The 26,151-nt window shown below is 43.3% G+C and overlaps 1 protein-coding gene and 1 long non-coding RNA gene across 4 annotated transcripts in view; both read right to left on the bottom strand.

The window, feature by feature from the left end:
* Positions 1–1,722: 1,722 nt before the first annotated feature.
* The window catches only part of LOC142794151 (uncharacterized), a 73,222-nt gene continuing 48,793 nt past the window's right edge, over positions 1,723–26,151 (bottom strand). For 2 of the 3 annotated variants that reach the window (XM_075885865.1, XM_075885866.1), the window contains one exon: positions 1,723–1,912. In XM_075885865.1, coding sequence (XP_075741980.1) covers positions 1,773–1,912 — 140 coding nt within the window. In that variant the 3' untranslated portion in view covers positions 1,723–1,772. Of the gene's footprint in view, positions 1,913–11,457; positions 11,781–26,151 lie in introns of those variants that run through there. The other variant, XM_075885867.1, reaches the window with a different exon arrangement.
* LOC119167578 (uncharacterized) lies at positions 17,838–20,264 on the bottom strand. Its single transcript, XR_012892109.1, has 2 exons — positions 20,035–20,264; positions 17,838–19,962 (listed from the first exon to the last, which is right to left on the bottom strand). It is a non-coding gene; the product is annotated as an uncharacterized LOC119167578 (long non-coding RNA).

Below are 26,151 nucleotides of genomic sequence, written 5' to 3'. Positions count from 1 at the left end.
CGCTGACGCCAGCGGCAAAATCCAGTTGAGATTGTTCATATAATTGCTATCACAATACAAATACCTGAAGCCCGTGGGGCCTTACCATCTTACCAAAATAAATCGTGCATAGTCAATCGTAACAGGGCAGGGAATAGTGAGGCTAACATTTATCTAAGCCAAAAAATTAATTCCACGTGAAGTATTCAATAACGTATAAATTTCAAATTACGTTGTAGCATGCATCAACGTAAGCTACAAGGAAAGATGAAACGCCCACATTCAGTTTTGAGCGGAGGCTATCACTAAAGTCTTCCAAAGCTGTTTACTTTCGACCGAGCTTATCCAACATGGACATAGAGAACAGGTGCTCACACAAGTAGGTGCTTCGGAACGTGGCGGTGAACCTAATTGTGTGTCGACCCAGTGCTGAGTCATCGCGGGCCGCTAGAGGAAAGTCCGTTTGCCCTTGCGAACCACACACCAAATTTTCGAGACCATGCACTCGGGTATTCTTTATATCCCCCTCTTGAATAAATTGTTAGGACTGAGAAGCAAGCGAATTTCAAAACTGCGACGTTTAGGAACATGGTGATGAACCTAATTGTGCGTCCACCCAGTGCTGGGTCATCGCGGGCCGCTAGAGAAAGCTCCGCTTGCCCATGAGGACCACACACCAAATTTTCGAGACCATGCACTCAGGCATTCTTCATCTCTACCTCTTGAATAAAATGTTTGTACTGAGAAGCAAGCGCATATCAAAACTGCGACATTGTACCTGCCGGAATGGTGAACCAGTCATGAATCATCAAGTAATCGCTTTGATGTAACTCCCGATTGCATCGTTCAAAGGAGTGCCAACATCGCTAAGGTGCATAAAATGAACAAAAGGCCCAACTCGGTTCAACAATGTTTAGGACAGCGTAAAAACAGTACAACCACTCTCAACGTTCGCATATGGCCTATATAAGTATCTCAAGTGAATGTCGCCGCCTTTAAGGGCCACCTGCAGTGAACCACCAAATGACAACATGGTGCGTCCACAGTCGCAATACGCGCGTGTTTTGTTCAGCAGAAGCTGTGGATATAGCATCTTACCAATACGTTGACCAGACTAAGGAAATGATTACGGCTAACGCGAGTCATCACAGGAGCCACAGGTATAGTACAATAACGTACGTGGTGGTTCACTGTACAGTGTATGCAATCGAAACACACCACGAGGAAGTGGTCCTTTTCTTAAGGATGGTTTATATACTATGAGGCTATGATTCCCGCAGAAAAGTTTTCTCATTACATTTTGATGCTGTCTTTTAAACGGGCCAAGAAGGAAACATCACGAGAACGAAAATGCACTGTTCAAGATCCAACATTAAGAAATGTCGGGAAAAGTAAAATCACAGTGTAAATCGCCTTCCATGTTATTTTGTACTATAGAGATTGGGAAATCACATGATACAGTCGTACAGAATACTTTCTCCTAAAGTTAAGCTTATTGGAAAGAAAAAATTTGTTAGCTTCAATTTTAGCTCTATGCTGGTAATGCTAATAAACATTCAAGCATTTTGATACTTATAAATAACAGATGGAAGTTTTTTGTGGAGTATTTGTTCCTTTACTTGAATAAGCGTATAGACGTAGCTTACCTTTCAGTTCGAAGATGCGTCGAATGTTCTCCACTGCGGCACTTGAATTTCGCAAATGCAGCCTCTTCAAACTTATTTGGTTAGAAAGACTACTAAATACGTCAGTAATTAATTTTATTATCTTCAATACTTGAGATATTTTTGCAGTCATGTGAGACCTAAGAATTTTTTCGTGCAGTTTTTCATCCTGTCTTTTGATCCGGCCTTCTCCGTGTGCGAAGTGAATTTTTTGATACACTCCGAGTGCGTATTTGTCAAATTCTTGGCACGGAGTTCATAGTCATTCCCTAAAAAATAAAACACTTATTACAGCCAGGGTTGAGCTTCAACTTACAAGTTTCTGAAAGGTCAAGCTGCATAGAAGCCAGGCAACTATCTAAAGTGTTATATATAATTTTTTCGGGATAACGCGACTCCTCACATGACATTTTGCTTATTAGCACTCCTTGACATGTCTGTACCCTGAAAGTGCTAAAATAAATCAATACACACACGCGTCACTCAAAAAATGAATTGAAGCTTCCTCATGGCCAATGAGTCATCACCTAATGACAAATATGCTGTGTATTGCTGTCACTGAAAGGTTTGTGAATGATACCACGTTCTTCAACGGGTAAGTCGACATGATCCAATCCGGCACCTTTATCAAAACTTTTGTTTACTTTTTTTGCCCACAACGAGAAGAACCACAGAACAAGCTGCACACGTCTTCTCAACCTTCCCATATAAGAATGAAAGGTGGCTTACTAAGATGTCTTTAAATAATAAAGTTCGTGCCATTTACAATTGCAAACCGAAATTCTCAAAAAGAAGCACAATTATTCAAGCCAGTTTCTATGCAATCAAGCTTTAGCATACTAAACATATTGTTTGTGAAACAACAAGTGACACATATGCAGACATTCTACAATTATTCCCGCCAAGAGGCGAAAAATATTGCTCGAATGCAACTTTCTTCACCTAAACCAGATTTCTGATCGTCACCGTCAAATTAGATTCTATGCATTCAGACGTTAGCTCATGCAGTACGGCTTAACGTCGTTATTAACATGATAGCGTAAAGAGCTAGTTTTGCAGAAATTGTGATGCCGGCGGCGTTAGTGATGAGTTAAATATTGTCATACTGCCTATCACCAAAAAATCGAGAAGAATGTAAATAAAAGAAACGCTACAAATTTTGTCGTCCACGTGAGGATCAAACCCGGAAAGTCTGCGTGGCAAGCAGCTGCTCCACCACACAGCCGCGTATCTGCTTGAAGATGCAGTAAAAAAGAAGACCTTCTGTAAGAAATATGCCAAATCAAAATGTTATCATAAAATATTATGGGATTTTTCCCTTTAAGCCTAAATTTCAATCCCACAGGGTCCTAAATAGTCGTTTGCAAGATCACTTTGCACACGTTTATACAAATATAGTAATATCCACTGATGCTTCAGTAATAAATGAAAGGGCAGGAGCAGGTGTTTACTCTTCTTCACTTGACTGGTCACTTTCAGTAAGACTACCAGGCTTCACACATATCTTTGAAGCTAAACTTTTGGCAGTTGTTCTAGCACAACTAAAACTACCTTTGGACACCCCCACTGCTATAATAATTACAGACTCCCTGTCCGTATATACGTCACAGACATCTTCATCTTAATCAGATGCCTTAAGGGCACTGTTTACGCTAATGCCGCCACCAATGAAACTCTTGAAATAATTATGGGTACCTGGACATTGCTGCTTAGAGTTAAATGAAATGGCGGACTCTTTAGTTTGAATGGCAGTAATGGCCCAATACTCTTTGTGCTTCCGGTAATGTCCACAATAACGGCGATAAGATATAAAAAATTGTCACTCAGGGCTGATTCCATAGAATCTTTAACACCATGCATTGTATTTAGACATTTGCTATATCAATTGAACTCCGACTGGCGTCATACTAGACAACTGGAAGTCATTCTAATAAGACTCCAATGTCGTATGCCCCCTTTAAATCTATATTCACTCAAGGCTGGTCTGGGAATATCTCTTCTATGCAGGTTTTGTACAGATCTGGAATCAATAGACCATCCTTTTTCGTCATGTCGCCGTTACAGTCCATTAAACACATCTCCTTGTCATCCTGTCTGCTAACCTTGGGCTGCCCTTCTCCATTGAGAATATACTCTCCTTTGGTGCTTCGGTTCTGCGCTACAGCCACAGGAATGCCTTTGATGCCGTTTGCAGTTATCTTCATGAAAAAAAAAACGAACGCGCCTCAAAATTCCTATTTGTATATATGTAATTATAATATTATTAAGCAAATTGTAAACATCAATTTTCGACGTTTTCGAAATTACTGATTCATATGTGGGGTTTAACGTCCCAAAACCACTATATGATTATGAGAGACGCATTTTTCCGAAATTACTGCAATTCCAATTGAAGATAAATATAATTCTGTCCGGTCAAAATGGCAAAAAAGTATTGCACTTTTTCTGAAGAGACGTGTGCTTTATCCTCCTTTTGTTAGGATTAGTATCACTTGGAAAGGCCTTAAATTTCATATCCTCATTTCTTGGCGAATCCCCCTCCCCCTGAGTGAACAAGAGCCACAATTAAGGCATCATCATCATCAAATTCAGTGAAACTATCTTTGAAAACAAAGGCTTCCTGCGTAAAGTCTTCAGAATAAAGTATGTGATATCGCAGTAATATTGTGCAGTACAAGCGTACATAGCAATGGGGCGTTAAACATGTGATTAAGATAATCGTGGTTTAACGCCCGGCGCCCATTACAAACGGCACACACGTTACTGCGCTCATTCCCGTAAGACCACGTAGTGGGTGCCCAGCAAATTCATAAATATTTTACGCGTATAATTGTGGTTGATATGAAGCATGCTACCCAATAGATAGAACTCAGTCGTTTGTGAAAGCTCCGTGGAAATAGGCTCTTCTAGTTTAATGAACTAAATTGTAGTAATTCACTGATGGTTTTCTAAAGTAACATCGTACAATAAAAAGTATGCACTAAGTGGTTGAGTAAGCACTAGGAACAAAATATTACTACTGCGTTCAAGACCTAAAGGCGAAGCTTAGGGGTCCTCAATTTTTTCATAACTTCCTGCGTCGAATCTGTCTGTCTTAAACACCTTGTGTACATTGAGCCCACGAACATGTGTGTCACATGCATTAGACATCACTTTTTTAGGTACGTGATGCAGATGCGTTCACGCTTTATAGCCGATCTGTGCAGTAACTTGCGCCAAGTCTACACGGACCAACAAACTGGACAACCTGTACGTGGTTATTTCACGAGTGCCAATGACAAAAAAAAAGACTGATGCACCCTTAGCAAATATGTGCATCTGCTCTGGAAGATGCAAGCTTCTTCATAAGCAAAAGAAAGATTCAAAGCTTGCTTTTCCTAAATATAGCGCAGAAGTAGCTATGTTTCGGAAATTGGAAACTGACAAACGTCAGTGTCCAATTCACGCTGCTGCTGACATGTTCGGTCGATCAAGAAGCTGAAATACACCTCGTGGTGCTGTGCTTTTCAGGATATTAAGGCGGCTTCACACTCGAAGGGTCAACACGGAAGGAAGCGCAACGCTGGAAATGATTATGATGATGATGATGATGATGATGATGATGTTTCTGGGGTGATTGACACCTGCCTATATAGGGAGACTGGATAAACGTCAGATTAATCACACAGATTATATTTATAAGTGATGTTTTCAGTGCTAATAGAGGTTACAGATGCAATTGAAATAAAACGTTAATTATGATTTATCACGATGTTATTTTACACTTTTTTTCATAGACTCCCAACGACCCAAGATCTTTTAGCTCGCCTGACATAATGTTGAATTCTTAGAGATTGATTCCACAAGCAAATCTATTTAAGTTGCATACGAACTCTTTGATAGCATAGATTATATCTTAATTCCAGTTTCCAAGTGCAGATGCTCCAAAACCTAATGGAAAGGCCGACGTAACTGGTTGACCGTGGTCTCGCAATATAATTATGATACCAGGTTTACGACAGAGAAATTATGTCGGGAGCTCAGCAAGAAGTGCTGTATATTTTCGATCTCATTGCGAAACGAACATCAAGGAGAGCTCGTCAGGCCCACTCTGTGGATGTCAAATTAACATTTGTCACTTTACATTGCCATCTCGTTATTACAACAATGGTTCGTCTTGTTTCACCTCATTGTTTGCTCCAAGAGACTGAAGGTGCAGGAATCGCGTTGATGATAAAGCAGCAATAAGGTATACTTTGTGCGTCTTGCCGCAGTGACAAACACCCTATCTGAAAGCAGAGGAAGAACTACACCTTCCCGAGGTTTGTCAGTGTGTCTAAAAGTTCATTCAGTACTTCAAATGGGTTCTTCGAAGACCCGGAAGGTGGCAGAATGGTTAATAAAGAGGAAACAGACAACCATTCGTTTGTGGAACGAAGCCACAAGGACATTCGTACGGATTTCTTATACCCGGCGACAACTTTCTGTGGCAGCACGGCCAAGGCTACGTGGGCGGAGCCTATGCACATGTGCTACTGCGCCAAGTAGTCCGACCGCTTCGACGGGTGTTTCGGTTTTGATTTCACCAGCGCAGTCCGCGTCTCAGCGCAGTCCGCAGTCCGCGGCTCGCGTTTGCTCGCGTTTCGCTGCAGGAAACGCGAGTCGCATCTTTGGGAACTCGAGAGCAATTTTTAATGATATTGTGACGTGATTTACTGACGCGTGAACCCAGGTTGCTGGGTGAATGATACATTCAATTATTCATGTAATGGTTACACAACTCATCATGCACGTACCGTTTTTGAGCGCGAAGTTGTCGGATGGTACGCAGGTACCGCCGTCGCCACGTGATGATGTCGTCTCTTTCCAAAAGCTCACAGTTTCTCTTCCGTTTGCGAAAGGAAAAGCCGATATCGTTAAGCAGCCTTTGCATCGTTCGCACGCTCATTTTAGGCATGTTCATGTCACTGTCACTGGTTACATCTTGAGCCAGTTTTGCAGCTGTTGGGAGTTCATTCCTCAGAAAGTATTGATGCACTTTTCTTCGTCGAGCTGCGAGGGAGAAGCTGTCGTGAAGCTCCAGTCTTGTCTTCCCGGTTTTCACACGGTCATCCATGGCGGGGAGGCGCAGGCGCTTGCGCTTCGGTGACTTCAGGGTTCCACTGTTAACGTCGAGCTAAATCCGGAAGACACTGCGCTCGCTAACACCAGTGAGCTCGCTGATTTTCCGACATGCGGCTCTCACAGACAGCTGCGGGTCGCTTTTCCTTACTTGCGCGTTAACGTTGTACGCCACCTTCTTGGCCTGTACGGACAGCTTTTGATTTGACAACGCCTGGTACGGCTGCGCAGCTGGTGGACTCGCGGCACGCGGTGGTGTTTCCTCCGTAAGCGACGTTGACGAGCTGTAACCGGCGGACGCCATCTTTGACAGTGAAGAATGCGGTGAGGTAAAAAGGCGACGGAAGCCAAAAAACCCCAAAAAAACCTGAGAGAGCGTGAAACGAAATTTTTTCTACTGCGCATTGTTTTTATTCACCAATTAAAAAATAAATCCGCGAAAATTGTAAGTGACGAATGGCAAAATCTTGGTTACCCAGAACAGTATACAAACGTTTTCGTTGAGGGACTACATGCTGTGGCGCAGTAAGACAAGCGTGCTTCGGCTCCGTAGCCTTAGCTGTGCTGCCACAGAAAGTTGTCGCAGGGTATAGAAAGAAACGGCTCTTAGTGGCCGAGAAATTTGTCCTTGTCCGGGAATCACACATGGGACCAACACCTTTCTGCGGTGGTCATTCTGTCAAATGAGCAAACCAGGAAGCTGCCAACTGGCAGCGCCAGGGTGAATTTATCGACCACTTCGTCGATGTTCTTCAAGTTGTTGATGAAAGTGCCCTCCTGCTACCATTTCCAGCTTCTTGATTGGCTCAATTGGTAAAGCGACCGCTCCGGAATGGTGTTGCTCTCGGATTAAATTCCCGGATCAGGACAAATTTTTCAGAGACTCAGAGGCTTTTCTTACTGAGAATTTTGAATGAATGCTCTTGTGGCTTCGTGCCATAAATAGATGGTTGTCTATTTTCTTGTTCTTCATTAAGTGCTATTCCATCTGACCCGGCACCCAAATTAACCGCAGGTTTCGCAAATGATGAGGAAAGAGTAATCTGAGTGACCTTAAAATATATCATTCTGTAGGAGTAGTTAGAGCTCATCACAGTGATAAAGAATCTGTAACGATAGCCACAGAAGTTATGGATAAGAATAGCTTTTGTGGGGCTAAAATAACAGGTAAGAATTAAGGCAGAGATATTTGCATATAATCAAGAAGTCTAAAAGAAAGCGGCCAGTCTCGCATTTTAGATAAAGTCTCATCTTGGCTTCTTCTTCACACAATTAGGTACCAATTGTATTAACAACCATCGACGCAATCTGATTTAGGTGATCCTAAAGAAAGTCCATTCAATAGATAACATAACATATTATGACAGTATCAGTTAACTCAACCTGTCACTAATAAGCACTATATTGTTAAGCCTTATCTGTATTAGACCCAATAGCTCTTGGATGAAGATTACCTGAAGGGTAGAAAAGCGAGGCCACCAGATTATCAGTCAGCCAGACCTGCTTTTTTAATCTGGTGGCCTCGATTTCCTACCTTTAAGGTAATCTTTACCCAAGAATGATTCAGTCCAACAAAGATAAGGCTTAACAATAAAGTGCTTATAGGTTACAGGTTGAGTTAACTGATAATATCATATTATTGATTGATTGATGGATATGTGGGGTGTAACGTCCCAAAACCACTAAATCATTATGAGAGACGCCGTAGTGGAGCGCTTCGGAAATTTTGACCACCTGGGGTTCTTTAACGTGCATTCAAATCTGAGCACACGGAATATCATATTATGTTATGTTATGTAGTGAATTGAATTTTTTAGGATCACCTAAATCACCTTTCTTTAAATACATACTCGTCTTATTTACTTTTCATATTCTTAAAAATGTCTACACTGATAATAAACATAATCTAAGAGGCAAAAAAGAGATCGCTTTTTAGTTTGTTTGTTTGTTTGTTCATTTGAGCCTAACAAATTGTCATATACCTATCTGGGGAGATTTTGTAGTATTTCGTAGTTAAAAAGGCAGTACATAACTTGAACAATGTCGCACAATAAATATTTAAACATATCGAAAGAAAATACCAGGTAATACATCAAATTTAATTTATTTGCACTGCGTGACTCCGCTAATGAATGTGCTATTACTGCTGCTACTAGCTGTTCCCCAAGCTTTATTGTTTCTCTTCGACTTTCTTTTTTTATTGTTATTTATATCTTTCTCATTTCTCCGTTTTGCTTTTGTTGCTTCTATGTTATTAGTTTTATATAATAAACGTGAAGCATTTCATCGCTACCGCAAGCACATTTGGCATCTATCTATCTATCTATCTACCTATCTATCTATCTGTCTACCTATCTATCTATCTGTCTATCTATCTATCTACCTATCTATCTAGACGCCTACGTCATGATAACCAGCTGAACTTGGGGTAAACTAAAGTTAGTAGGTAACGCAAGAATTTTCGACGAATACAACTCCATGGCCATAACATCAATTAGGTCATGATCCCATCGCGTCCTTCGTCGCGCGATTCCCAATTAAAAGTTGCACATACGCATTGGCAGGTATGTACCACTCGTATGTGGGGATGTGCCACCAGCGATTGGACACTTCAAATCTACCCAGGAATGACGAGAACACATATCGGCGGTTTTCACGTGTATCATTGAAAAAGTACTGATATTAGCTTAGTTAACCAGCGGTATTTTAAGAAAATGTGCCATGGTTCTATCAAGAATTGAACCACAGCATTCTTCGTGGCAATCAATTGTTCTGTCCCAAAGCCACGCCAGGTCTCGCAACTGATTTTCAAATTGAGAGAAACGTTCGTGAAGCGTCAATTGGGGATGCAGCGATAGCTTTTAAAATTTGAGTTAGCTATATGTTAGCTTTACTGTCCCGAAATTGCCTTATAATTAGGAGAGACGCTGTTGTAAAGGGCTCCGAAAGCACGAAAGGACAACCAAAATCCCTAAAGTTGCGCATGGGCACAAGTGTCTATTTGTGTGCGTGTTCGTTTATTAACCTCGTGTGCGCTTCAGGCCGTATGTCCTAATCACTCACGAACTAGCTGCCAAGTATGTTTTTAGACAAGCTTGAATGGCTTCAATTTTTCTTCTTGCCTCAGATATTCCAGTGGGCAGTGGGTTTCATGATGTGGGTAACACGAGTGGAAGTATTGCGTCATTTTCCATGATTAGTGTTTATATCTGGCGATATTACTGTGTCGCTATATCAGTGACCCTCAGTTTTGTCGCTCATTGATTCTCTCCATCCTAATGCTCCCGCATGGAAATAATAACTAAGGCACCGTTTTCTTGCTTGGCCCCGATTTCCCGTAATCAAAAGGGCGCATGTGTCGAATATGTGCATACGGGTTTTCATAATAATGCGCAAGAACTCGCGTCAGACGCAATAACGAAAGCATGCTACTTTTTGAGCGCACACACAAACACACACACACACACACACACACACACACACATATATATATATATATATTCATATATATATATATATATATATATATATATATATATATATATATATATATATATATATATATATATATATATACGTCTTGAACGTGTTCCTGGATTCGGTCGGGTTTTAACTCATCAGATGAAGCGGAGGAGAGGAGCAAACGAAAAACGACAATGCTTCATTTCCAACCTTACGGCGCGGGACCGGCCTTCATCAGGGCATACGTGCACGTCAGGGCACACATGCACACATGCACACATGTCCTGACGAAGGCTGGTCTCCGGCCGTGAGGTTGGCAATAAAGCATCGGTTCACTTCATCTGATGACATATATATATATATATATATATATATATATATATATATATATATATATATATATATCGTTAACAAGGTGATTCTATGGGAAGCCGACGAAGACGAAGTGCGCGTGCATTAGCATAAACGCATGGCATGTGAACCACGACGTGTGTCTATTTTGTAGCGTCACACAAGTCAACAGGATCGACCTCATCAACATGCCATGGCTAGGCCAAAGTCTCCGCTCAATACACAGAAGTTTAAGGGAACACCAGAAGACGTCTCCATCGACAAGTGGCTTCTTCTTTTCGACATGAAGGCAGCCAAGGCGTCATAGACTCACCGCAATCAGGTCAGTCACTTCAGCGAATACATTGAAGGGGAAGCATTCAAGTGGTACCTGATAGAGATTTTCGGCAACGCCGAGACCACTTGGGACAATATCAAGCGTGACATGCAAGCCCGCTTTGCTACAACTGACGGAGATGCCTTCCGTCTCTTCATTCTCTACCGGCTGCAAGGAGGGCAGATCATCAAGGACTACTACGACGAGAAAAAGCGACTGGGTTCCTTGGCTGACCTGAAAGAATGCCACATAATTTCTGGACTAACTGATAGTGTTCCTCCTGATGTGGAACTGGTGCTCCCCGGACTGTCTTTCAACTCGTCATTAGAGTGGCTCACGGCTGCTGAACGGGTCGAGACATCTTTAAAACGGGTGAGAGGAGCTTCCTTTACTCGTAACGCTAGAATCACATCAATAACTCCACATCTCTTCAGCAGACCGCAGCAGCCAGCAATAACTCCTCAACCGCGTGCCCCGCAAAACGAATGTAGATACTGCTCCGCTGCTGGCTTCCCATGACAGTTTCACTGACACAACGAATGTCCGTGCCATGGCAATGTGTCCGCTATTGACATTGAACGGGGAAACGAGGAGGGTGACCCAGAGTTTTATTATTACACTTCAGTGCTCTCACCAACGGAAAGCCAGTAAATGCGATTCTTGATACAGGAGCAAATATTACTTGTATCAGCGAGGATGTGTACAAACAGATAAAACTTCAGTTGATGAGAGACTACAGCATCATGGTCCAGCAAGTTGCATCAAGCATTCAAGCTTTGGGTCGCGTAAACATTTATTTAAAAATTAGGAACTTCATAAAGAAACTTTATGCATATGTGCTGCGAGGCATGAGAACGCTAATAATTCTTGGCCTAGACAGCGCTTCGTACTTCAATCTTTCTGTAAACCTGGAAAGCAAGTCAGTGACACAAGCACGTGAGAATATGAACCTTCCACATCACAATGAAAAGAAAACCATTCAAGCCCCGCTGATACAAACCCTGACTTCAGAAAACTTATGAGAGCATGAGTCTGCAGTGTTCGACTCTCTTTTAAGCAAATATGACGAGATATTTTCAAAATCTCAGACAGATATTGGGTGCATCACTACTGAGAAACATAGGATCAAACTTACCAATGCTGTCCCTATTCGTCGAGCACCATACCAATGTTCACAAGCAGACAAAGTGGAGATCAACAAACAATTTGACGCTCTCCTCAAGCAAAGTGTTGTGAGGCCTTCATTATCGCCCTACGCCGCAACTGTCATTTTAGCAGAAAATAAAGGTTAGGGACGCACTCGTATATGTATTGACTACCGGAAACTCAATGCCATAATGGTACCCGACGTTCAAACAATTCCACGTATAGATGATATTCTTGACCACTTGGGAGAGGCGGAGTATTTCACTACGTTGGACGTAACGTCGGGATACTGGCATGCCCAAATGCATCCTGGCGATGTTCAGAAATCTACATTTGTCGCGCCTGATGGTCATTTTGAAAGGTTGGTAATGCCGTTTGAGTTGAAGAACGTTCCGGCTATATTTGACAGAGCCATGAAATCAATAATAGCAAAACATCAGCTCACCAATGTTAGTAATTACTTTGACGATGTGGTCGTATACTCAGAGACATTTATTGATCATATACGACACTTTGAGGCGCTATTCATAGCTCTCAAAATGGAGAGCGCAAAAGTCCATCGAAAAAAGTGCCAATTTGCACGCTGCAGCATTGAATACCTGAACCACAAAATTTCACAAGGAACAGTGACACCTAAGCAAATAAATGTGGTGCCATACTCAAATTTACGAGACCAAAACGAGAAAAAGATCTCCAGCGTTTTCTGGACACTGTAAACACCTCCCGTCAGTACATCCTCCACTTCAGCGATATCGCTCTTCCACTCACAAAACTACTTTACAAGGGCAGCAAGTTGGTGTGAACAGAAGCATGCGAGCAAGCCTTTCGTAAACTTAAGGAGCAGATAGCTGAAGAACCGGTGCTTCACATATACGACCCTTCGAGATCATGTACTGTGTACTGTGACGCATCTGGCGAAGGCATCGGTGCAGTGCTGAGACAACCTGATAACAAAAGCACAGAACATCCTGTTGCCTACTATTCCCGCAAACTACTTAAGCACGAGGTGAACTATGCTATTACAGAAAGAGAATGTCTTGCCATTGTAGATGTCATCGATAACTAGCATTACTACCTTCGTGGAAAGTCATTCACTGTTGTAACAGATCACTCAGCACTCCAGTGGCTGAAGAATGTGAAAAATTTTCAAGGTCGTTTCTTCCAGGGGCATTTGAAAGTGTCAATGTATGATGTGAACATCAAACATCAAAGGGGCGCAAGTAATGTCGAAGCAGATGCGCTCTCCAGAGCCTCAATAGTTAATCTTCGGTCACACGACGACCTTCAGCGAAGAACAATGAGCGTCCAAAAGGAACGCATTCATTAGAAAATGGCATCATCATCGTCAAAAGAAAAGGACTACGGAAAATATACGTGCCCAATGAACTACGCCCAACTATTAGGAAGAATGCACATCAACATTTTGGGCATGTCGGAGTGAAGAAGACGCCATCAATCCTGTCTCCGCAATATTATTGGCCGCATATGGTAACCGATTTTTCCACTTACAATCGGCATTGTGATACATGCCAAAGATGCAAGAAGACAAAAACAAAAAAAGTTTGGGACGCTTGAATCACTGCTTCCAGCTGAAGAGCCTTTGGACCTCTTTGCAATAGACACCGTTAGAGGATTTTCTGGATATGGCTCGTCAAAAAGGCTTACACACTTGGGTATTGATCATTCGACTAGCTACATATGGGCGTTTGCTCATAAATGTGAAAACAGTGACGCCTACAATTCATGCTTAAAAACAATTTTTTCTTCTGGAAAACCACAGGAGCGCGCTTCAGACCGTGGAACAGGATTTACTGAAGAAAAGTTCAAGCAGTTTTAAAACATAATCGTATACAACAACTATTCACCTCATCTCATCATCCACAATGCAACGGTATGAACGAGCAGACAAACCAGACTATCGTAACGAGACTTGAATGTAAGATCAATGACAAACCACAGAAGTCTTGAACTAAGCTACTTCCGGAGATAATTGACGAATACACAGAACACCCCACGAAGCTACCGGCTACGCACCTTCCTTCCTGATGTATGGAAGAAAGGAAGGTGCTTATCCTACTGTACTGAGACAACGAGAATAAACTGTCGAAGAAGCGCTAAAACAGCAGTTGCCTATTCTCTCGCCTACCACAATAGAAAATAATTCATTTATGATAGAAAATTTCTACCGATTGAGTTCCAAGTGGGTGACTTTGTCCTTTACGAGACACCATGGCATCCCAACAACGGCAAACTGAGTTCTGTCATGAAAAAACCTTACAATATTCTACGCAAGGTCTCAAGAGAGAACTGTGAGATCGACCGCTCCGTGCTATCCTTAGGTAGAAACTAGAAACGCATTAACAGGTGATGTATAAACGCATTAACAAGGTGCTTCTAGGAGAATCCGACGAAGAGGAAGCGCGCGTGCATTAGTATAAACGCGTGGCATTTGAACCACGACGCGTCTCCATTTTGTAGCGTCACACATACACACACACACACATATATATATACATATACATATATATATATATATATATATATATATATATTTATATATATATATATATATATATATATATATATATATATATATGTATATATATTGTGGGCGTTTATTATATATATTGTGGGCAATCTTCGAATAAAGAATAAAGTATACCAATCTTCTTCATCTTTACATTATCATCATTATCATGTGTTGCTCATGCATCCTCATCGTTGTCACGCATCATCATCATCTTGGTCCGTTCATCTCAGCTGTCGGCTGCCGGTTACACGGGCCTAATAAAGGTCTTCAAAACCAAGACTTCATACGTGGTGGAGCGTGCTGTTAGATCCCTCGTCATCCTCTCGACCACTCTACCCCCTAGAAGTTTCATCAGGGGCCCCTGAACCAGTTCTAAATGTGCCTGCGGACGTTGGATATGACCATGTAGCTGCGATGACACCGCAAGTGCCAAGGCCACGCAACTATTCTACATGGCGTCCTGAGCGCCGCATCTTCTTCTACTGTGGCATAAGGGCTCATAGATCTCGTATATATATATATATATATATATATATATATATATATATATATATATATATATATATATGGCACAACGGGAGCGTTGTCAACAAGGATAAATATATTTATTTCCCAACAGTTTCGGGAGCGGACCTCCCTTCATCAGGGGATGAGTTATACTAACATGAGTTTCCAAACTTCCTTGCTGCCGCGTCCCTCTCGCCTTGAAAGACGTTTGCGAGAGTGAGAGGGAACTGGAAGAAGGGAAAAAAAAGGAGAAAAAAGACGAAAAAAGAAAGAAAAGAAAGAAAGTAAAAAAGAGGAAGAACCACTGTCAACACTGAGAACGAAGCCAACTGTCCGTCTACATCCACCTACGGTTCATATCACGTGCTGTTCAGTTCTTGGCGTGTGTCGGGCCACCCAAGATTGTCGCCGCGGTGCCGGGAGGGTCCGGGACAGCGTGCCTAAAGAAAGGGGTTTCCCCGTAATTGGTCGTTCGGCGGGCGGCGGGCGGTGTGTGTAAATTCAAATTTTCTTTATTTCTGCCTTGTAGGGGTACAGACAGTGGAGGCGCAGAAAAAGCTGTCAGAGACAGCTTGACAAAGCCGCGACACCCTTTTGCTTAGCAGCAGCTTCACAGCAATGTTCATTAAACAACAGTATTAACATAGTGTAATGGCAAATAAACAATAATCGACAAATACAAAAGAGACTCTAAAAGATATTATAAAATAGAGTAAAAAAAAAAAAAAAACTAAGCTTACATATTAACGTACATGGCACGCAAAGTATTCTTTGACGAACTGAAGAGATCAAAACCACTATGTAAATATGAATTTAGAAGGGAAGGAAGAGTAAATTGCAGGCGTTGTCGACCTAAGTTTATTCTGGGTGTCGGCACAACCCAAGACTCTCCATGCCTTGTCATAAATGTCATTTTTCGTGCATGCAAATCGGCAAGGTATCGTAGATGGTTTATATTTTTTAGAGTTTCGAGTTGAAACCTGACACTCAAACGGAATTTGTACAAGTTCTCGATCTTTATTACATTACTTTGCAAAAAGAGATCTGCACTGGGCGAGTGCCAAGGTACATTATGAACATGACGAAGGAATCTCTTTTGCAGAATGTAGATACGCTGAAGACAGCCAGGAGTAGTCGTGCCCCAGACTAAGTGGCAATAGTTTAAATAAGAGTAAAAAAGGGAATTGTACAATAGTAGTTTTATTGGTTTTGGGAGAACGTATTTGAGCCTGCCTACGATCCCAGTTATTTGAGCCAGTTTCGTTGAAATGTGATCCACATGCTGTTCCCAAGACATGGAGGAGGAAAAAACCACTCCGAGGCACTTAAATTGTTCAACCACATCTATACATCGTGAGTTCAGTTTAATGCCGAAGGAAAAAGGAACTGGTTTATTTTTAGGGCGGAATACGACAGCTTGTGTTTTCTTCTCATTGATACGCATGCACTTGGATTCTGACCATTTTTGTAGCTCACTCATGGTATCATTGCAATCCCGAACAAGGATATCAAGATTATTTCCAGTAAAAAAGATGCTAGTATCATCAGCATAGATGATAAATTTAGCAGTGGTGTTGATATTGCAAATGTCGTTAAGATACATATTAAAAAGCAATGGTCCTAATATACTGCCCTGTGGAACGCCACAGGTAACAGACTTTAGTTCAGATTTTATGTTGTCAATGCAAACAGCCTGTTTTCTATGCGATAGATATGATTTCAGGAGCAACTGCGCCTGTCCACGAATACCATAACATTCTAAGTTTTGCAGGAGTATAGTGTGATTGACAAGATCAAACGCCTTCGAGAAATCTACGAAGATACCAATAACGAAGGCTTTCTTTTCAAACTGTGTTAATATATATTCCTTTTGTTCGAGTAGTGCTAGTTCAGCAGATTTATTTTTACAAAACCCAAATTGATTTGGTGATAGTAGGCTATGTTTATTAATAAAATTATACAACCTAGTATATAACACTTTCTCAAAAACTTTCGAAAATATTGGAAGTATGGATACTGGTCTATAATTACCTAAATCATTGCGATCTCCTTTCTTATATAGAACCGTTACTTTAGCAACTTGCATTTGTTTAGGAAATGTACCGGTATCTAAACATAGGTTAAATATGTCTGCAAGAGTAGGCGCAATGACGGCGGCAACATGTTTCACAGGTCTCACTTGAATGCCATCTATGTCACAGCTATGACTGTTTTTAAGGTTTTGTAACACTGCTATAACTTCTTCTGTTGTAACAGGGCTCAGGAATATTGTATCATTATTAAAAGAATTAATGTATTTATTAGAATCATCGGACGGACTGTTATGGGCGAGAGTTGTAAAAAAGTTGTTGAAAACTTCCGCCAGTTCTACTCCAGATATATCTTTATCATTTAGCTTTAACATACGTAGGGAAGCCTGTGGTTGCTCCCGTCTAAGTAAGAGATTTAATCTTGACCACAGCAAATCATGGCGACCGTTTTTAACTTCAAGTAAGGTAGAGTAGTATTCCGCTCGTGCCTTACGCAATTTTTTTGTTAGCCTATTCCTGTATTTCTTAAATACCTTGAGGTCATCAGCTGAACGCGTATTTAAGAATACTTTGAACAGCTTATCTTTCGTTTTAATTTCTTCGCGTAATTCAATAATTACCCAAGGTTTGCGCGTTTTGCGTTTTAATCCGCGCACTTTTAGTGGGAAGCAGGAATGATAAAGCTGCTTGAATACGTAGAGAAACTTATCGTAGGCCTCATTTGCATCATTTGAAAGGCCGGTGCCATCCCACTGAACTTGTGTTATTGAGTTGTAAAATAAACTCAGGGTTTGGTTTGTTATACGCTGATATGCAGCTTTTTCTTGCCAGTACTTTACCGCTGGAATCTTATTTATACTTAAGAACACCGGAAGGTGGTCGCTGATTGCGCATGTTATTACACCTGTTGCAGCTATTGGTTGAGATGAGTTCGTAATAAGCAGATCAAGAAGAGACGCACCCTCTGGTGTAACCCTTGTTGGAATTTTTATAAGGTTAACGAATCCGTTCGAAGCCAGAGTTGTGTTAAAATTCATAGCAAAATAATTATCCTTCAACAAATCAATATTAAAATCCCCACCAGCTATTAATGTGTATTTACTGTCCGTTATAAATGAAAGGAAATTATCGTAAAACTGGAAAAACTTGAGCGCATTTCCCTTAGGGGGACGATAGCACACCGAAAACACGAACTGACCAGTACAGACTGATATGATTTCAAAATCATCAGTAATCAGAGAGTACGAGTCCAGCTTATCGCATTCTATATTGTTAGACACCAGCAAAGCAACTCCACCTCCTCGCTGGCTGGAGCGGTTCAGAGAATAAGTTTTATAGTGAGTCATCGTAAAGGTGTCAGAATCATTGGTGCTCCAAGTTTCAGTGAGCATGACCAAAGAAAAAGTAAATGAAAATTCACCGAAAAATTCCTCCAAACACATGGTCTTGTTTTTTACAGAGCGTACATTTAAGTGAATGGCTTTAAACGATGTTGGCTTAGTAGTACATGAAGTAATTTTATTAAGATCACTCGGAAGAAAATAACTCATGTGCTCCATCGTGATTACATTTCAAAAGAAAACAAAGCATTCAACGTGAAGCACTATAGGTGCTCTAAGTCGCTCTTTCCCTTCACATGCACAGCATTCACTCCCTCGCTTTTCCGAACGAGAACTTTTCCGTTGAGATACCAAACAAACTTGTAGCCTTTATCTTTGGCGCATTCTTTCGTTGCTTGGAGCAGTTCTCTATTGCGGCGTGTCAGATTTTCTTGCATGAAAATTGGTGGGTGGCTATCCTTAAGGTTCTTTTTATTCCTGATCCACTGGTCCCTTATCGCTTGCTTTGTAAAGCGGACAATGATGCCTGGCACCTTGCCATGTTTTGCAGGAATTCGATGAACATTCGCAACATCCGATTCCATTAAGTGAGGCACTTGAAGTTTGTCAGCTACGTCATTTAATGTGACCATAAGATTCTCATTTGCTACTTCTCTAATACCATGCAGTTCCAAGTTTAGCTGCCTGCTTCTAAATTCAAGGTCATGCATCTCTTTTTCAAGTTGGGCACAGGTTACTTGATTTAGGTCATCTTTTTTTTCAAGCTCAGACACCTTTTTTTTTATGTCTTTTAAATCGGCTTCTTGATGGCAGAACTTTTGCTCAAATTCATCGAACTTTGTAGATATGAAGGTAAGAGACTCTTCAATGCTTTCAACTTTTTTTGTCAGGGGCATCAGCCGTTCTAACTTCTGGTTAATTGACATGAGGGCAAGCTTAATTTCTGTTTCAGAATCATTACTGTCTTTACTGCACATGTTGCCACCACTAGCACTTCTACACGACGGACACTGCCATGATTTCTTTGCGGCCTCGTTCTTTGCCTTGAACGACTTTTCTGTTAGGCCAGCGCATTTTCCAAAGTGATAACCGTTCTCGCACTTACAACATTCCACAAAGGGCTCGTCAGGAGAGATGAGCAGATTACATGTGTTACAAGAAAGAGACATTGTTTCAAGTGTAGCTATGCAACCACAATACGGTGCCCAGCGGTACACAAGCAAAACCAATAGCAGCAGCAGCGACAGCAGCAGCAGTAGAAATACTATTGCAACTGAATATTATTGAACACAGTAACACTAACCTGCAAAAAGAGCAGTTTTTGAGACGATGTTCACGGCTTGCTGCCGCTGCTGCTAAGTGGTGGGCGGGTCACCGTGCTCCGCTTTTCTTGTGCCGAGCTGGCTAGATGCGCATGTGCAGAGACGACTTGCGGGTGAATCCTCGTCCCAAGGGCAGATCCACGTGAAATTCGCAGAAGCGGTCCGGCGAAACACTTCTTGCACTCCGTTCACTGCGGGTCCGGACGTAGACGACACTGCAAAAAGAGCAGTTTTTGAGACGATGTTCACGGCTTGCTGCCGCTGCTGCTAAGTGGTGGGCGGGTCACCGTGCTCCGCTTTTCTTGTGCCGAGCTGGCTAGATGCGCATGTGCAGAGACGACTTGCGGGTGAATCCTCGTCCCAAGGGCAGATCCACGTGAAATTCGCAGAAGCGGTCCGGCGAAACACTTCTTGCACTCCGTTCACTGCGGGTCCGGACGTAGACGACACTGCAAAAAGAGCAGTTTTTGAGACGATGTTCACGGCTTGCTGCCGCTGCTGCTAAGTGGTGGGCGGGTCACCGTCAAAGGAAAGGTTTCTCGTTAATGGGTCGGTCGGCTGTTTACCTTTAATCTTCGTCCGTTTCCCTTCAACGGTCATGAAGTGGTAGACGAACGTAAACACTTTGTATGTGCATGTGGAAAAAAAAAGACAGTGTACACGTACGAGTCAGTCAGAAAAAAGCATGGTCTCCAGCTATCAATCTTTGTCACCAATTTTCTCCTGGCTTACTTCTCGGAGGCAGTTGAGTTTTCCGGGGTCCTCGTTAATACCGGCTACTAATGTACGAAATTTGAAAATAAAATATGCCTCACGCTGTTCGCGCTCGCGTCTGTTTGAAAAACCGGACTGCAAAAGAGTTACGCTAATATTTTCAAAACTGTGGTTTGGCAGGCGCAGACGTCTAGATAATGGTAGCTTCGGCAGTGAAGTGGCGTGGTACCGGTGATTATTGAACCGCAGCCGAAATGGCGTGTCTGTTTGGCCGATATATTGTTGTCCGCAGATGTTGCAATGTAGCATGTATATTACGTTACTGGAGTCACAATTAAGGCTTTCAGTTATGCAGAATTTGAAATCCGAGAAGTTCGCTTTGGATTCACGTGTTGTGAGCATCTGTGGGCATACCTTGCATCGAGATTTTCCGCAGGGATGGCACCCTGATTGAATTTTGGGGGTGTTTGTTTTTGCCCTGACAAGAATGTCCTTCAGATTTTTATCCCGGCGGTACACCACGTGAGGTGGCTTCGCGAAAATAGAAGTTAGTCGTTTGCTTTGCCTGATTATGTTGAAATGGCGGGAAAGTATGTTGTTGATTCGTGGCGCTGATGAGGAGTAAGTTAGTACAAGGTTCGTTTGGGAAGTCGTTTTAGGTACTTTGTTTGGTCCCTTAATTATATCATTCCTGTTCACGTTGCGAGCACGTAGTATGGCATCGTCAATAATGTCTTCCGGATAATTTTGTTTCAATAAGGAATGCTTTAGGTGTTCCGCGTGTCTGTCAAATTCCCGCATATCGGTGCATATTCTTCGGTACCGGTAGGCCTGAGAATATGGAAGACCCGTTTTGCAATGCTTTGGGTGGCTGCTGTTGAAATATAGGTACATTTGACGGTCTGTAGGCTTTTTGTAAAGGTTTGTTGACAAGCGGTCATTTTCGACCGTGACAGTAACGTCCAAAAAGTTAATGCTAGTTTTGGAAATTTTGTGCGTGAATTTTATTGACGGGTGGCATTTGTTAAAATCCTCTATGAAGCGGAAAAGACTTCCCACATCATGGTTCTATATCATAAAAATATCGTCTAAGTATCTTCTGTAGTAGAAAGGTTTCAAGGTGCGTCCCTCAATGAATGGGATTTCAAGTGAAGCCATAAAGGTGCTCGCGAAGTTTGGGGCCTATTTCGTGCCCATTGCAGTGCCACTGACCTGAAGGAAATGCTTGCCGTTGAACTCAAAATGGTTATAATTTAGTACAAGTTCAAGAAGTGTGAACAGTACCTCGCCACTTACACTAGTTGATGAGTCAGATTTTACATATTCAGAAACCATAGCCGCTATTCCGTCATGGTGGGGTGTGTTGGTGTACAGTGAGCAGACGTCCATGGTCACCAGAAAACTGCCGCCTGGGATGTCGAGACTTGAAGTTTCGCAGATGAAGTGGTTTGTGTCCTTTAGGTAATAGGGAAAATTTGGGGGGATGTTTTTTATTAAGGAATTGATGAATTCTGATATATTTTCTGTTGATGTGCTGTTACTGGATACTATCGGACGTCCCGGATTACCTGCCTTGTGTATTTTGGGGAGCAAATAGAATCGACCGGGAACAGAGTGGGCCGGTAACATTGCTTTTAACATTTTGCCGGTAATTTTCTCGTCCCGGCGGAGATTGTTTAGGGTTACTTTTATCTCCCTTTCAAATTCGGGAGTCGGGTCCGTTGGAAGTTCTTTGTAGAATTTTGTGTCTGATAGCTGTCGTTCCCCTTCCTTTAAGTAGTCCGACGTATTTAGAATTACTATGCAGCCTCCTTTATCAGCCGGTTTGATAGTAATTCCAGTGTTTTTTCGTAGTTCATCGAGTGCCCTTCGTTCTGACTTTGATATGTTGTTTCGAAATGGCCAATTTTTTCCATACGCTCTGATGATATCTTTTTGAACTGCTGATATATACATATCGAGGTGTTTGTCCCTCTGCTCACCCGGACACCATGATCTGTCTCCACCAATCACTCTATTCTCGTTCGTACAGTCCTTGCGATCATGAAAGTATTCACGGAGGCGGAGATTACGCGCAAAGTTATCGAGGTCTTGGTACAGTTCAAATTCATTGAATTTACCGGATGATGGACAAAAGGTCAAGCCTCTCGACAAAAGTTGAAGCTGAGCGGGTGTGAGTGTTGTGTTTGACAGATTGAGGACATTTTCCTCATAAGTTTTCGGCTGCTCTTGGCTATCACGTGGCACGGGAATTTCAGCGTCATATTCGAGAGTAAGGATGTTTTGATTAGGATTGCACTGTGGTTCTGAGTTCTCATTTTTCTCCTCAAAGTTAGGTTGAGGTACGGGTGGTCCCTGGTGTTCTTGTACGGCCTCATTCCTATTTTCCTGTTGCAGAGCAGTGGAGCTAGTGCAATCCCGCTTGAATTTTCTATCTTTTACTACTGAAATTTCGCCTCTCTTCTTTAGTTCATATCTTTCCAGTTCTCTTGCCTCATGCTCTCCGAGATTAGATACCAATTTCTGCGTGGCCTCCGTGACACTGTGTTCGGCGGCCTTACGCTCACAATGGTCCGCAATGACCCGAGTCAGTTGCAAGGACGCTTCTAGTAATATTTTTTCCCACTTCCCCCTTTATGCTTCACTTAGTGTAGACATTAAGGGGTTGCAGGCTAGGCGGAGACCCTTAGGTGCAATTTCGTGAGATAGATATTTGTTTAGTTGTTCTGCGTGTTTTTCGTATTGCACCCGCTTTTCAATGATTTTCCTGATCGATAGAAATGAGTGGGACCATGCGTGTTTAGGACTGCCCGTACCTTTTGTTTCCCCGTGTCATTTGGAAGCCGCCGCCTTGGTCTTCGCCGCATTCGTCCGCCTGGTGTTGTAAGGCCTCGCTGGTGGGAGTGGCGACGTCGTCACTGCTGGGACCCTGGATGGCTCTTTGTGTCCCTCGGCTCCTGGTGGGACCCGCTGGCTCGCTGGCTTCGCTGGTGGTAGTGGCGACATCGTCACTGCTGGTGCCCTGGATGGCTCTGTGTGTCGCTCGGCTTCTTGTTGTTGAGGGGGCTTGGCACTGGAGTTGTCCGTGCAAGCGATTGCCGCCGATCTCCATGCCGCCGACGTCCATCGCAGCTGCACCCTCGTGTGCTGTGCCAGCAGCGCGACCCCCTCGAAGCTTGCATGTAAGCCGTCAGCAGCCAGGAAGCGGCGCAGCGGGAGTGTTGAGAAACCATGTTCGACGTAATATACGCCTGCTCCCAACAACCCGTAGTGGCAGAGACGGCGGGCCTCTCTGCTGAATCGCTGTACCTCCATATTAAACTGATTCATTGATCGCCAGTTCGAGTCCCGCCGTCGGCGATTGGGTGCGCGAGGTAGTGGCAGACTAAGATGCAGTGTCTTGATGTTCGGGCGCATCTGCCTCATTCGCTTCAATGCCTCCCTCAACGAATCCAGTGATCTTGAAGAGCTCGTCTTCAGGATGTCCGTGGTGCCCACATGCAGAAACAACGTGTCCACCCGGTGAGGTAGGTACTCCAGTAGCGCCGGAATGTCCGAAAACATAGCACCACCATAGGAGATGAAGCACGGCGTCGACGAGTCGTTCGCGCTGAAGTGCGTGTGGACGTACCGCATGATTGAGTCCCCGATGACGGCACACTTCGTAGGGTAATTTGGATATCTCCGCGACAAACGCTCCGTTCATGATGTACTGGCAGCCATGGTTCAGGTCAGTGGGAGTAATAATTCAATGGGCCAGTTAGTCTTCGTGAAGGTATGGGATATGGCACAACGGGAGCGTTGTCAACAAGGATAAATATATTTATTTCCCAACAGTTTCGGGAGGGGACCTCCCTTCATCAGGGGATGAGTTATACTAACATGAGTTTCCAAACTTCCTTGCTGCCGCGTCCCTCTCGCCTTGAAAGACGTTTGCGAGAGTGAGAGGGAACTGGAAGAAGGGAAAAAAGGAGTAAAAAGACGAAAAAAGAAAGAAAAGAAAGAAAGTAAAAAAGAGGAAGAACCACTGTCAACACTGAGAACGAAGCCAACTGTCTGTCTACATCCACCTACGGTTCATATCACGTGCTGTTCAGTTCTTGGCGTGTGTCGGGCCACCCAAGATTGTCGCCGCGGTGCCGGGAGGGTCCGGGACAGCGTGCCTAAAGAAAGGGGTTTCCCCGTAATTGGTCGTTCGGCGGGCGGCGGGCGGTGTGTGTAAAGGAAAGGTTTCTTGTTAATGGGTCGGTCGGCTATTTACCTTTAATCTTCGTCCGTTTCCCTTCAACGGTCATGAAGTGGTAGACGAACGTAAACACTTTGTATGTGCATGTGGAAAAAAAAAGACAGTGTACACGTACGAGTCAGTCAGAAAAAAGCATGGTCTCCAGCTATCAATCTTTGTCACCAATTTTCTCCTGGCTTACTTCTCGGAGGCAGTTAAGTTTTCCGGGGTCCTCGTTAATACCGGCTACTAATGTACGAAATTTGAAAATAAAATATGCCTCACGCTGTTCGCGCTCGCGTCTGTTTGAAAAACCGGACTGCAAAAGAGTTACGCTAATATTTTCAATATTTTTTAATATTTTCCGCCCGAACGACTCGTCGACGCCGTGCTTCATCTCCTATGGTGGTGCTATGTTTTCGGACATTCCGGCGCTACTTGAGTACCTACCTCACCGGGTGGACACGTTGTTTCTGCATGTGGGCACCACGGACATCCTGAAGACGAGCTCTTCAAGATCACTGGATTCGTTGAGGGAGGCATTGAAGCGAATGAGGCAGATGCGCCCGAACATCAAGACACTGCATCTTAGTCTGCCACTACCTCGCGCACCCAATCGCCGACGGCGGGACTCGAACTGGCGATCAATGAATCAGTTTAATATGGAGGTACAGCGATTCAGCAGAGAGGCCCGCCGTCTCTGCCACTACGGGTTGTTGGGAGCAGGCGTATATTACGTCGAACATGGTTTCTCAACACTCCCGCTGCGCCGCTTCCTGGCTGCTGACGGCTTACATGCAAGCTTCGAGGGGGTCGCGCTACTGGCACAGCACACGAGGGTGCAGCTGCGATGGACGTCGGCGGCATGGAGATCGGCGGCAATCGCTTGCACGGACAACTCCAGTGCCAAGCCCCCTCAACAACAAGAAGCCGAGCGACACACAGAGCCATCCAGGGCACCAGCAGTGACGATGTCGCCACTACCACCAGCGAAGCCAGCGAGCCAGCGGGTCCCACCAGGAGCCGAGGGACACAAAGAGCCATCCAGGGTCCCAGCAGTGACGACGTCGCCACTCCCACCAGCGAGGCCTTACAACACCAGGCGGACGAATGCGGCGAAGACCAAGGCGCGGCTTCCAAATGACACGGGGAAACAAAAGGTACGGGCAGTCTTAAACACGCATGGTCCCAATCATTTCTATCGATCAGGAAAATCATTGAAAAGCGGGTGCAATACGAAAAACACGCAGAACAACTAAACAAATATTTATCTCACGAAATTGCACCTAAGGGTCTCCGCCTAGCCTGCAACCCCTCAATGTCTACACTAAGTGAAGCAGAAAGGGGGAAGTGGGAAAAAATATTACTAGAAGCGTCCTTGCAACTGACTCGGGTCATTGCGGACCATTGTGAGCGTAAGGCCGCCGAACACAGTGTCACGGAGGCCACGCAGAAATTGGTATCT

Source organism: Rhipicephalus microplus, unplaced genomic scaffold (genome assembly GCF_043290135.1).
Source record: "Rhipicephalus microplus isolate Deutch F79 unplaced genomic scaffold, USDA_Rmic scaffold_379, whole genome shotgun sequence".
NCBI classification, from domain to species: Eukaryota; Metazoa; Arthropoda; class Arachnida; order Ixodida; family Ixodidae; genus Rhipicephalus; species Rhipicephalus microplus.
Note: the sequence above shows the minus strand (reverse complement) of the source record. Positions and strands in the feature narration are given on the sequence as shown.